This window comes from Calcarisporiella thermophila (assembly GCF_041956535.1).
Source record: "Calcarisporiella thermophila strain CBS 279.70 unplaced genomic scaffold VTP21scaffold_14, whole genome shotgun sequence".
Lineage (NCBI taxonomy): Eukaryota > Fungi > Calcarisporiellomycota > Calcarisporiellomycetes > Calcarisporiellales > Calcarisporiellaceae > Calcarisporiella > Calcarisporiella thermophila.
Genome location: NW_027192204.1, coordinates 665,887 through 679,904, shown reverse-complemented (window position 1 = coordinate 679,904; position 14,018 = coordinate 665,887). Strand labels below are relative to the sequence as shown.

The 14,018-nt window shown below is 40.8% G+C and overlaps 4 protein-coding genes across 4 annotated transcripts; 1 reads left to right on the top strand and 3 right to left on the bottom strand.

Moving 5' to 3' along the window:
* Positions 1–201: 201 nt before the first annotated feature.
* On the bottom strand, positions 202–1,693 carry VTP21DRAFT_2560 (uncharacterized protein; the record flags this gene model as incomplete). Its single annotated transcript, XM_069392766.1, has 2 exons — positions 202–1,355; positions 1,426–1,693. 2 exons carry the CDS (start codon positions 1,691–1,693, stop codon positions 202–204), a joined length of 1,422 nt encoding a protein of 473 aa, XP_069250448.1.
* A 1,565-nt stretch (positions 1,694–3,258) lies between these two features.
* VTP21DRAFT_2559 (uncharacterized protein) lies at positions 3,259–8,234 on the bottom strand (the record flags this gene model as incomplete). The annotated part of the gene is made up of 6 exons (XM_069392764.1): positions 3,259–3,714; positions 3,789–5,349; positions 5,421–6,100; positions 6,162–6,624; positions 6,694–6,971; positions 7,047–8,234. The coding sequence occupies 6 exons, from the start codon at positions 8,232–8,234 to the stop codon at positions 3,259–3,261; spliced, it is 4,626 nt and encodes a 1,541-aa protein (XP_069250447.1).
* A 1,868-nt stretch (positions 8,235–10,102) lies between these two features.
* Positions 10,103–12,052, top strand: VTP21DRAFT_2558 (uncharacterized protein; the record flags this gene model as incomplete). The annotated part of the gene is made up of 5 exons (XM_069392763.1): positions 10,103–10,252; positions 10,312–10,389; positions 10,451–10,557; positions 10,620–11,562; positions 11,636–12,052. The coding sequence occupies 5 exons, from the start codon at positions 10,103–10,105 to the stop codon at positions 12,050–12,052; spliced, it is 1,695 nt and encodes a 564-aa protein (XP_069250446.1).
* Positions 12,053–12,443: 391 nt separating this feature from the next.
* VTP21DRAFT_2557 (uncharacterized protein) lies at positions 12,444–13,845 on the bottom strand (the record flags this gene model as incomplete). Its single annotated transcript, XM_069392762.1, has 5 exons — positions 12,444–13,024; positions 13,097–13,151; positions 13,224–13,347; positions 13,417–13,581; positions 13,676–13,845. 5 exons carry the CDS (start codon positions 13,843–13,845, stop codon positions 12,444–12,446), a joined length of 1,095 nt encoding a protein of 364 aa, XP_069250445.1.
* Positions 13,846–14,018: the final 173 nt, after the last annotated feature.

Genomic DNA, 14,018 nt, shown 5'->3' with positions numbered 1-14,018 from the left:
AACGTCGAATTTATTTTAATTTTGATATTATCAAGTAATAAATACAGGTATAAATTAAATATAACGATTATATATAAGATTAATATATATATTAATTAGCCCCTTGATTAAAATCTCTCCAGATTAGAGGAAAGCCTTAAGAGTGGTAGGAAAGATTGGTAAGGGTAATAATCGTGGTATACGCATTTAGTGTTAGTTCATTTACAACAACCACCTCTTAAACGCCTCGATTTCACTTTTACGCGCATCCTTTAGAGACTTTGAATCACTGGCAGTAGGATTGTAAAGATCGGTACAATGCGAACCTCTCTCAATAACGGAAAGCGGGTTGTTATTAGTAGGTTTGCGTGTCGGTGCTTTGTCAGAGTTGACGGAAAGACGCTTCCAAGGGTCGAGTTCGCCATCGGTGAAATGGATGCGGGAAGTCTTGATGTTCCAGCCGTGGTGTTTGCGATTGACTTTGGCGATATCAGGGCGCATAGATTTACCGAAAATCTTCTTGCATGCTCCGCGCTGTTGCTTCAGATCACAGAAGCGAGAACGAATGGACTTGCCCCTTGGAGCAGTTTGGAAATATCCAAGCTCTAGACATGTCTGCCAGTACCATGACTTAGTGTTATCATGCTTGAGGTCCTTACGCATGCCGTCGTAGTCATAAAAGTGCAAGAGGTCGGGATCACTGTCGTGTTTATCCTTAATATAGTCGCCCCAAACTTTGATTTTATCCTCAATTGTCTTAGCTGCTTTAACGGAATTGCAGAATTGCTCGATCGGGTCTTCTTTTGCTGGCCAGTAGTATTGCACAAGACCGGCGAGAATATCGGTATAGGCGAAAGCAAAGTCAGCATCCGAGGTGATATTTTGGAGATGGAACATCTTCTTGATCTTATTGATCTTGCCGCGGTTTCCAGACTCCAAGATGCGATCCACGTAACGTGACACTTTGTGAAGATCGCCGGAGCATGGGAGTGCGTCACTCATAGCCTGATCATATTCATAAAAGTCTTCCTTTGCCTGTACAGGTGCTGAAGATGCAAGGGCAGCATGAACGAGATCTGGGTAAGATTGGCGCATCCATGCAGCTTGCACACCGGGATAAGATCCTCCAACAACGGCCCATTTAGTCTTCTTGGACACCTTGGGAAGCTTGGAGTGTTTGATAAAGTAGGCCATATCGGCAAGAGCATTGTCCACGGTGAGGAATCGCATACCATGAAAGTCGGATTTCTTAGTGGGAAGAGACTCTCCATAGTAGCGATGTTCCAGCGACACCATCAATCCATTTGTTGCTTTGGCAAGCTCGCGCAACTGTCCTCCGCCGACCGGACGAGCGGTAGCTTCGCCTGGAGCATACACTATAAAACCAGGGAAGGAGTTTGTAAGAAATATGCCCGAAGAATAGTATTTTTATTCTTGATTTCTTACATAAAACAGGACCTCCAGGCTTGTAATAGGTATCATTCAGGAAATAGCGCTGCTTGAACTTAGGGCTATGCTTACTGAAATGATCTACTTTCTGGTCGAACCAGTACACCGGGAATGCATTGGGGTTGGCCTTTTGAGCCTCGGCAACAGCTTCCATAAAATCCGCGCCTTCCCAAAGCACTTGGTGTCGCTTGTGAAGTGCCGCTTCTGAAGGGGCAAGAACAGCAAAGGCAAAAGCAGCTGCTACCAGTGAGGTTGTTAACTTCATGGTAGAAATGAAAGGAATGGGGGTTGTTTATAAAGAAAGATTAAAGGAGAATTAGGAGGATAATGAAAAAAGGGGGGAGGGGAATCCGAAGAGAATTATGTTTGAATCTAGAGAGGCGACGCTAATTCCCAGGCCCTCCTTATAAATACTTGGGTTTGTAGCACGAAAGTAAATCAGACTAAATATTAGTAAAAAGACAGTATAGGTTTACTGAAATTTACATCGAAAATAAAAATGGATGACGTTTCTAATGTACATTATCTGAATACTCCAACCGCAAACTTTGGATTGCTCTTGCTACTTTATAAATGAGTATTGAATAATCAACTGATACCTAAAAATCGATTGCATAGTTTTTTTTATCGTAGGCTTTTCGTTGTCTTTTCTCTAATTCTTCCTCGTACACAAAAGCATAATCGGAGTAACTTCCTCATTGTACCTTGTGACGGTAAAGTGAATCATTTGATTTTTGAATTTTAGGTTCGCTCTCAGTGGAAAAATTCTTTTATTGTCTGTGCTCGGTGTAATTAACCTTGAGCAATTGGCTTGTATATCGGGGTCGTACCAAGCCACGCAAATTTCTCTTTGCCTATTTCCAGGTGACGGCTAAGAGTGAGGGCTTATGACTTTGCTACTCAAATACAACGTAAGCATCCGTTAGAATAGAATTTAATGGATACAAGCGTTTTATTTAATGCGCGGACTTAAGTCATAGTAGTCTGCTGTTTTAATCCAAATATTGCTGATTAAAGACTATGGCATTCCCAAGCCCTTTCCTATATTTACCAGAAGGTCTTTCTCGTCTATACTTAATTTCCTGGGCGAGTTTAGTAGCATTTGGCCAAATTTTATTTATTGTGTAATATTACTATCTCTTGCTGCTTGTCTATTTTTGCTTCTTGTATTCTGACTAGCTCAGAGCAATACGTCAACAAAGACCGTCGTGATATCTAAAATTAAATTCCCTCTAATTGTCACGTTTCAACCGTTAAATCCAAAAAGGCATAGTCATGTTACCAAATCGCTTCTACAAGTTTTCCCGCAGCAGATGGACTAGATATAAATTTTCCTTTTTTTTTTTCAGTTACCGACTCCAAGAGCGTATTTTCTGATCTTGCCTCTAAGCATAGAATTACATAAGGTACCATATCAATACTCTCCCAATAAAAAAGTTTAGGTTTCTTAGGATCGAGCTACCGCTTGAGCTTCGCCCTGAATTGATTCCTCCTATATGACACCGCGCTTAATAAAACGGTGGTGCAATTTTAATTGCTCTCATACATTTTATGTCAATAATCTGTCATAGTGCTACTAACCTCCTAGCTTCTGCCCGTGCGATTCTTTCGAAAGATAATTGATTAACCTACAATTTAGGGTGCAAAATAAAATATTATTATTATTAAATGAAGCCATGCGAAACAGAAGATTGGATAAAAAACGAAAATAATATAATATAATGGCAAACTATTTGTAAAATATGAAAAATGATATCTTATACGGAATACTATTCTAGGTATAAATAATGTGGTATTTCAACAAAGTACAGGCAAGGAGATATCAAATAATCAAGCAAAAATTTGTAAAGGGAAGAGCTTATCTTTTTCCGTCACCAATTCGTCGGTATTCTCACACAAAAATCGTGTCGGATATACAACAAGATGGCCACGGATCTCACTAAGTTCATGTTCAAGAATTCGTTCTTCGTCTTGATTTAAGCTCATAACTCCAGCATTGGCATGTAGGGGGTGGCGTGAAGTAATGGAAGAAAAGGTTAACTGGCGCTCTATGGGAGCATGGTTGACCTCGTCTACCGGAATACCAGTACTATTTTCCGACGAACTTTCAACGGTGCCAGGAATGGGTTGTGTAGCTGATCGTGTGATAGGGGGTAGAGATACATTCTCTCCGTTCACAGTGGACGTTCGGGTGGGAGCATAACGTGAATCCACTTGGTCGCTTGCAGGGCTACTTATGTTCAAGTTCCCCATTTCAGAAAGCTGCAGAAACTCTTTATACAGTTTCTAAAAGTAGAAGAGATTAAATAGTAAGAGTTACTTCATTAGAGCTCTGGCCAAGGAAAATATAAACTAAATACCCAGTTAGTGACATTATCATCGGGGACTGGCTTGAATACTTTACGGAAAACGTCGGTGTTATGGTTTGCCGTACGCTGCCAAACCTCGATGAAAAATGTGTCAATTAATGGGTCAGTGAACTTGTCGGGTGTGATATCGGGCAGTGGGTCATCATAAGTGTCATAATTCTTGAAATGCTTCAATAATCGAGGCAGATTGGCCTTTTCTCCACCACGAGTACGCGAGCGACTGCGCGAGTTAGAAACTGATCTATCACGATTTCCGCCTCGAGTGGGAACGGCAACGGTTGTGGCTCGCGAGGTATAAAGAATAGGTGCAGGGTTATTATCTCCAAACACGTTATCCATTTTGAGTGAGTAGCGCCTGGTGCGGCGTTTTTCTTTCCTGTCCTCCTGAGAATTGCTCTCTTTGCTAGCTGCAGATGAGGGACGGCTCCGTCCACGTTCTTCTGAGGTCTCACTGTCACTATCCTCTTGAGGAGTGTACACCCGAGCAAGTTCCTCTCCAAGCGAATCCACGTCCAGGCCTAGGTGCTCCATCATCAAGCGTTTTCGCAGCGTATAAGCAAATCGGCCAACTTTGAATGGTTTTCCATTCATGTACGAATCAATTTGGTCCGTATCACGCACAATAGCGGCAATCTCAGAGTCTCTGTCTCCGCGCAGTGAGCGTTCATTAATATTCGCACTACCAATTATGACAGTGCGGTCGTCTACTATCATGAGTTTGGTATGCACATACACCTGCTCGGTCACATATTGTCCTCCAAGTTTGTCCCACTGACGTAAGCCATAAATGGTGAAATAATCGTCCGGGTTTATACCCTCTTTCTGCAGGCGTCCGTAGATTGAATGCTCCCCGCGGCATATCGACATGTATTGGAAATATAGTATTCGCCTCAGAGGAGTACCAGAATTGGCTTCCACTGCCGAGCAGAAATCAGGCAGGAGTGGCATGACTAGCACAATGCGGAACTTTTCGTTTCTCAACCGCGCCCGAATAATGCGTGCGACAATCGCCTCACCTATGCCATTATCGATGCGAACGCCTTCCACTATGGTGGAAGTGATGAAAAACTGGTTTTCAATATAGATAAACTTTTCTGCGCGCTCTATGCACCGTATGTATGCTTTGTGAATCGACTGTTCTGTCTCTTTCACACCCATAGACCAGTCACTCACTGACCGCAGGATTTGTACCTCGCACGTCCCAGTCAGACCAAGTCGATCCAGGTCGATTTGCTTAAAGTCAGGAGGAGGAAGCAAAAATGGATAGTTATCGCGGTCTTGTCGACTACGGCGAAGAAAATTCCAGCGCTGGATGAAATGTCGCCCCACATCTCGAGCTGGCTGCCCAACCAACATCATGGCCACATCATGCCAGGGCATTCGAGGTATTTTGGATCGGTCAATGCTGTCTTCAAAAGGCTTATTTAAACCATAGAATTCGCAGCGGCGTGTGTTCGAGTAATCTTTGCCAAGCCAAATTTGCGGGTTATCATTGTTAATGTCATCCTGGCCTGGAATACGGTCGTCTTCCATTACATGCTGTGGGCTATCCCTATAAACAATAGTGAAAACCGAATCAGTATCGATATGCTTGAGTTAAGGTAATTCTCGTAGGATAAGAACCATCGTCCAAAGCATAAATCGAGCCCTCCAATAAAAGCGATTACATTATCCACCACCACTAGTTTTTCATGATGAGCGTAATAATAGGTTCGACGGTTCGTACCGAATGGATGTCGCTGCACGTGTACATTCTTATGCAAACCAAGGAGCACTTCTTTAGCATGAGATGAGAACAGTGGGGTTGCCTTGGCAATCTCTCGATACAAGACAACGAAAATCTTGACCCCTTGCTCCGCCTTGCGCTTTAACAACCGATCGAGACGCCACTCTGGAAATTTCGTTGCAGGCCGGCGAAGGTAAATCTCAGGGCTAAGGAACCAATCTTCGATGTAGATGGATTCCTTTGCCATGGCAATTGCTCGGCTAACTCTCCACATATAATCTCTTCCGTCCACCAACCACTCTGCCGCTGCGTACTTTCTAACAGGTGCAAACGAATCAAATCTTTTTGACCTCGCCGCCCATTCAGATTGCTTAAGATTTTCAAGCGAAGCTAAGAACTGATCCATCTCGAATTCGTGTTTTGCTCGCAAGCGAAGCGTCCTTTCGGAATTCGTTATGGTTAAGAAATGTTGCCGAGGGAGATTGGCAGCCTTAGAAGTATGCTGAGTGGGGACAAAGAAATTGTCCTCCATAACATCGAATTTGGAATCGACGAGTATCACATCCTTAATAGCATTCTGCGAGGATGTAAATATAATTAGACCGCCATCAGTATCTACATTATTAGTTAATTCTCACCTCTGCAGGATGGCTGACATAGAGAACATAATTATGTCGTACCAAAAACCACTTTCCCTCTTCATTGATACGCAAAGGGCCGGCTACCCACTTAGGCAGGACACTCTCCATCTGCAAATACAGATAGCCTTCTTTCCCCTGGTATCCTCCCTTGGGCGCGATTTCCAACCCAATTGCACTCAGCTCAAGAAATTTGCACAGCTTACTGGCTTCAGGACGAAATAGAAGATACCGAATGAGATCCAGCAAGTATTTTTCAAGCTTCTCGCGAATCTCACGGGCATGATGGGCTTGTTCGCTGGGTAAATGAACTTGGCTTGATAGGTTTTGCTGGGATGAATGAGGAATATGCTGTGATAGGCGAAATAGACTTAGTAAATCTCCACGGACCGTCATGTCGTGGTCGGATGCGGGGGAGTGAGGCACAAGTGAAGGTAGATCCTGCGTCGAATTTTCCGGTGACCTGTTTGTAAATTTGCTACCAGAATAATTATCTCCTCGACTGTCATCAGTAAAAATATGGGAAGCGAACCGCATCACTGCATTGGAATCCATAAAGCTGCCTCTGCGGAGCAACCCGGAACTTGGAGACCATGATCGGCGTAAATGATGAGAATGCAGTTTCGGTAATTTGGGAAAGTTGTTAAGAAGGGTGCCAGCGGGGTCTGAGAGACGGAGACGCGCATTCAGGCTTACAAAATCACGATACTGCTTTTCAACAACCCATTTACGGATGCCGTCGCCGTATTCTAGTTCTATACGGAATTTGGCTCGAGTACGGCTGTGAATGTCAGAGTCTGTAATTTTTAGCTTTAATTCAAAAATATCATATCAGTTCAGTGAATAATGAGCACCAAAAAGAAAAAGATAGGAATCTAAGATTACCTGGAGCTGGCTTAGCATCACAGGAACTCGCCGATTCCCGCGTTCATCACGTAAAATATGCATTCCGATGCAATGGACTGGTAGTAGGCCCGTAAATAGCTCGGTAACTATATCCGCGCCTGTTTTTTCCTTAGTTGGTATGTTGTCTTTATTCTTCTTGGCTAATCGTCCAAGTCGCACCCCTGTACGCAAAGCAGACCATTTTGAAGGCTTGGGGACCTGTATCTGGACAACTGGGACAGCAGAAGGGGATTCGGTATCATTGCTGTTGTTTATTGGAATAATCGGTGCAGATACAGGAGAAGCTATCTCATCCTGTGACATGGGCCTAGATGTAGCTGTAGTGCGAGCTGCCATAACTGCCATATCGCTGATATCTCTCAGGTCATCCACGGATAGAGTGGAAGAGACAGAACTTCGAAAGGGAGTGGCAGTAGACAATGAATAATGCGAGGAGTCGTCTGAAATTGATGTTGTTGATGACAAAGGATTTGATTGTAACAAACTATCTGTCTTGTCTACAATACCTCGCGTACTCTTGCTCCTCCCTCTACTGACTTCCTCTTCGAATATACTCCCTGCTCGTGGAGGAAAATCAACTCCAAATTTTTTAGGCGCTGTTGGTGTTATCAATTCCTCTTCCTCTGATTCGACGTCCAGGCTAGGAAGCGAGGGTAAAACTTTGTTATCAAGGTCCAGCGTTAGCGACGGAGGATTCCCACCGGGTTCTCGAATTTTGCTCCACTGCATTGCTTCTTCTTCTTTGATATTATCTTTCACGCTAGCTATCTCCGCTAGATTTTGTGTTCGCTCTAGTTCAGACCGATCCATCCTAGAACTTGGCCTTGTATCAACTGCCTTGCCATGTTTGCGAGTAGCCAATTTGCTCACCACCCTGTCCTTTAGAGACGCGCGCTTCTGGAGTGTCTTGTTTTCATCGGGAAGAGTGTTTTGCGAAGAGCCATTGGCTCCCTTTCGAAGGTCAAGGCTGGGTCGCGATTTTTTGATACTCCCATTACAATTGGGCTTTTCATTAGATTTTCCTGATGGTCCATTCCTTGTTCCTATCACATCGATGCTGAACCTCTTCTTCTTTCCAACTGCATCTTTTATAGGTTCATAGTTCTTATGATCTTCTTCTGGTGTTGGAGTCTTTGGTAGTGGTTTGTCTACCACTAGTATTGGCATTGAGTGGAGCAATTTTGAATTAAAATGCTCCGGGGGCATGAGTCTAAGTTAGGGTATACTTGACTAGGATTGAAAAACTCCAAAAAGGAGAAGCTCAAAAATGAAATTTTGATTGGTTGGATTGGTAAGTCTTTTATTTCTTAGAGATGTATTCTACTATTCATTCATAAAAGAAAATATATCAGTCAAATTTAAATGAGCGTGAAAAAGAGAATAGAACTACGAAAAAACGCAAAGATAAGGAAATAGGATCATTCTTCTAGTGGCAAATATATATAATATGATATTACAAACTCTTTGTCTTATATTATTAAATAAACCGCTCTTTGAGTGTAAAATCTTTCTCTATTTCAAATTTCAAAACATTAGGTGATTTCATGATCACATATTTCTACCAATTCCTCATTTCACTCGGTATAGTAAATATAGCTGGAAGAGAGAATAGAGTGTCTTTGCGCCTCAATCTACATGCCCTTAATACGAGTCTTGTCTAAATATAACCCGTATCTTTTCTATTGACTAGGAAATGAAAGATTTATTATACTTAAAACGGTTCAATGTTGCAACCCCCTTCCTATTTTGAAATTCATCTTATTTAACTTCCTCAACTTCAATGTTCTAATAATATTTTACATTCTATTTATTTGCAAAATGCTTGTGGTAGCTGAGAAAATTAGAAGGCTACGTTGGCGTGAAAGAGATTAAGCATCTAGCTCAATCGTATGAGTTTTAGCCAAAAATATTGTCTCAGTGGGTGCTTGCAGTTTAATTCAGTACTTGAAACGCTATTTAATCTGTTATCGGGCTTCCCTATTCTTTGATCTTATAATCAAAATAAAATAAGTATTGTGGCGCAGCAATCACTCTTTATTAACGCGTCGCGTTAGAGTCAACCCTATTCAACTCCCATTTTCTCTTATTAGCATCCATCCTAACGACGAAGATTTTTATTGTGTTTACGAGGTAAATATCTATTCATCCATCGAAGCTTTTGTATGCATACATGATGCTTTCTTGAACTTCAATGGGAATCTCTCTGATTATTATATACTTTGAAGATATTTTTCGAAGTTACTGATATGCTATTTCTTAATTCGAAATTGGATATTGGATTAAATTAATTCTAATTGAATATGCATTTTCTCATAGAATTAACGAGTCTAATCAATTATCAACTTCTACTGACTAAGGTAAGTTTTCATCCATACTTTCTACTTTGCTATGATTAAATTGTTTCATGCACCACTCTCAGATCCTTGAGTGGATCGGTGATGATAAAAAAACACTTCAGTCTTCAACATGAGCTTTCTATTATTTTTTAATGATACCAGCTTACCAATATCAATATGAATCATCTAATATCTATTTTACTCTTAATAGATCGGTTTTTGTTCCAATTCACGTAACGACCCAATTAGCGAATAACTGGTTAGTATTTCATCCCCTGTCCATGTGTGCTTGCGATGATTAAAATTGATTCATGCACCACTCTCAGATCCATTCTTGGATCGGTGATGAGAAAAAATCACTTCAGTCTTCAACATGAGCTTATGCACATTTTCTGATGCAATTCGTTTATTTATATCAAATACTAAATACTTTATATTTTAGACCGTGAAAGTACCATGTTGCCATTCGGAAGGTAAGTACTGGTTATATCAATCTCCAAATAATGATATCGGGATATGTTTAAAGTAATGAATTTACAAATAAAAATATTACGCCTTGTGATTCCTAACGGTCCCTCAAAATCTGAACTTTTATAAATTTTTCTGCCATATATTCTATAATATGGCGCAGCACACCTTTTACCTCTATTAAATAATATTAATGGGGATTAAAAAAGAGATCTTGGAAAGAATTAATGTATGTCTAAAGATCCAGTAGACTCATTACCATTTCTACTGCATAAAATAACCCCTAATGTGAATACAAATCCTTTTCTTTCGCTCGCTTATGCACACGACTCCGTTTCGTTGATTCCTGATATATCTCGTTGGTTAGATACTCTCTTTGAGGTATGCCGAGTCAAAATTAATACTAACAATATGACTAATATTTTTGGATGTATGTATAGAAACTGGGTAGTTGTGATACTGCCGACGAATGCGCGGAAAAATATAGGGAGGAAGGCCGAGTGCTAACTATATTGGCGGTGCTTTTTTCTATTTGCTTACTTCGCTCTCATCCAATCCAATTTACATAAAATATTTTAGTATAATAGATTATTGACACTCCACCCCAAATTGTGTCAGGCGATTACAAAATGCTTATTAGAATACGCGAAATGCTTCGGTGAGATGGATGGCCCCCTTCTTAACCGGTAATTTTTCTGAGTCTCATGCTAATATCCCGCTTCTTAAATTAATTTATTTTTCCATTCAGATCTCGAGTCTGGTGCCTTCAGCGAATACGTGCACTGTTTCATTCCCAGACGCACCATGATCAATCATTACTGTCATTTGCTTCCATCTTAGGGATATCGTCAGTTACGATAGAAAGGGCCATAGTCAAAGAGCTTATGCATACTCTGCGTGAGACGATAGGCACACTGATGAAGATAAAAGTGGAAAAAGAAAAGAGATTTTTGGTGAAGAAAGTGGCTGAGGGATGTATTGCAATGATGGGATATGAGGAAACTAGCGACTTGATAATAGAGGTAGTGAGAAGCGCAATTCATTTAGAACGGTGTGTGGAGTGGCGAGGAAATGGATGGGAGTGGTGTGAAGTCGCAAGAACAAATTCTATGTGTCGGAGGGATACGGTCCTTTACGATGATTTTGTAGCCTCCCTCCCAGATTCTCCTGCTTACCTACGGCTTTCACTTGAGGATAAGCTTTCTCTTTGGCTCTGCTACCCTCAAGTACTTGAATCTGAGCTCCTTGCACTCATAGCACCCATACTTTTCACCCCCAGCTATTCCTATATATCACCAGTGCAAATTAAACTGCATTTTGATGCATCAGATTTTTTTAATATAATGCTGAGTAATCCAGAGTTGTACTCACGCGGGATTCGTGTGCTATTAGGATACATAGAAGAGCACCCCGACTGGCGAGTTATACGCCTCGTAGCTTTGCTCGCGGGCAATAAGTTCACAACACTTAACGATGAAAATATGTCTCAGTTTGCTCCAGAATCAATGCAAACATTGTTTTCTGCCTTTATTAAAAGATCCCTCGAAGCTGTAAATGAAGAGAGAAGATTGGCATTGCTCGTTGGAGAGTATGAAACAATAAAACAGCGCGAACAGCTAGTATGGTTATGGGGAATTGGAAATCTGTTGAGGGTTGATGCCATTGATAAGTTATTTAGCAAGGAAATAGAGGTAATAATGACTTCCTTCTCACCTTTACTTATTCCTCTGCCATTTCAGTGTCTTATTTATCCATTTAATATAGCAAAATTCGGCTTTAGAATACATCGTTTATCTCTCGTTTCCCACTTCCTCTTCCCATTTCAATACTTCTTTGACAAGCGTACAGCAATTCTTGGCCTCTCTCAAACCAGCAGTATTGAGACAGGATGCCCGTGCTGTTAAGCAACTAATAGACAAAGGCTGCGATAACTTTGAAGGTCACTGGCTGCTCCTAGCGGATATCACTCTTGCAATATGGCGAGCGACACGGGATGTGGATCTCCTTGAAAATTTAGTTGAAATATTGGTGTACGGGACTCAAACTGGCTTATGCCCCAATCTTGCTTCCCTCACTATTGTCCTAGATTTCTTACATGAGTTCGAAGGTGCTTCAACTGGAGTCCGAGGGATCTTGTCAAAATTGGAGAGTATGTACTCGATGGAAATGAATCGATTGTAACTTACTAATTCCTTTGACCTTATATCTCAAACTTGTATTAAAATGACATTGTCTATTAATGCCCAAAAATAAAAGATTTTATAAAAAAAAGCTATACAAGGGAAAAAAATATATCGAGCATATTTGGCGGTTCCGTTTTCAATAATAAATAATTACAAACAACAAAAAAAGAAAGAAATTGGAGAGACGCAATGATCTATCAGAGTTAAAATAATACTGTGATAATAATAAAGGATTATTCAAAGATACCAGTTTTTTTTTGGTTTTTCTTGGACAGAATTCTCACAGTGTTATAACCATAGTTTTTTTTTCCAAGCAGCTTGAAAAGAATAAAATGAATAGAGTGAAATTAAGAATATAAGAGAATATATATAAAAGTATGTGGTAGTGGTTATCGAGATGTTCGTATCCCTCCAAGGGTTTCGCTTCCAGTCGTCCCTAGGATGGAGTCTCCTGGAGTTAGCTTGCGGCCATTAGCCGCCACTGCAGACAGGGAGAACCCACTCTTCGCATTGCCCTGTTTTTCGGCTAACTCAATTTTAGTGTACCATGCACCGCCCACCAAGGTCAAAAGAATACCAAGGGCATTCATGAGAGTAATATTGAGGTGGAATATAACCACCGCGAGCACAATTGTTAACACCTGTTTCACATTTCCAGCGACCGTCATCGTTAGGGCGCTCGTCTTCTTGTTTGCCGTAAAACTTACGACATTCAAAAAGAAGGCTATTACTCCATTTGCCAATAAGGCAACACAAAGGACAGAGTTAAGTGCACCCGTGTAGGCAAATTCCTGGAGTTCCGCTAGTTCGCCAGTCACATATGCGTATATCATTGTTTGGACGAAAGCAAGCGGTGACATACGCAGTAAGAGATCCAATGGGTGAAGTTTAAGACGACCCACTTGAACCCGATTTGTGACAACAGTCTTGAGCGCTGCAAGCACACCTCCAAGAACCGTTAAAAAGAATCCTGTATACCAAGAAAGAGCATTTGCGTAAGTAAAAATGTTAAAAAATAGAAATCGAATTTTTCAGCAGCTACCCGTAGGAGTATAATTATAATCCCCGAAAGTAGCAAAAGCTACACCAGCAATCACCTAGAAGAGTTAAAAGATAAACAGATGAGACTCTGATCATAAAGATATAAATAATCTTCCAGTGAAACTTACTGGAATAAGTGAAATATATATCATGACTGAGTAGTGCTTCTTAAGAAAGATCACCGATAAAATAATTGTAAAGAGTGGTGTCATCGCTCGCACCACTTGATGAAACGGGACGGTGACAAGATTCCTAATAAGAAACAATTTAAAATTGGTAGGCGCATATCAGTCATATCTTTACAAAAATTAAAACACTTACAAGGAAACATTGCTGATGGCTATATTTATTGTATAGAGTACTGAAAAAAGAAGCATAACCATGCTTTCCCTTTCTCCCAGATTTGCCGGTCTAAAGTAGCCCAATTGATAGGCTATATAAGCCCCACATGCCCCGCAAAAGGTATGGATACCCGTCAATGTCCATCTATATTGTAAATTGTCCACATATGTATATTAATACATGTATATCAAGGGAGGAAAAGAGATTCAATGTGCAATTAATGTTCGCAGAAACTTACGGATATCCAAAATCAAATAGCTGCATCACCACTTTGTTATAGATAGTTAGCCCTAGATTGAAGAAAAAATATAGGGCAAGCCAGATAAATGAGTCCCAGTTTGAAGATGATGCGGTGGAGTCAGATATTAGGCGTCTTAATGTTGGTGGGCGACTTAAAGGGAATGACATTGTGAAATATGAGTATCTAGAGGTGGGAGATCAAAAGGAGATAAGGGAGAAAAAACGAAGAAAACTAAAGCAAGGAGGGAGGGAATGGTAATGAGTGCGAGAGGAGAATCTATATTTCAATCTAGCGATATGAAGATAGTGTGAAATGGTAGGTAACCAGAGATGTCAACAAA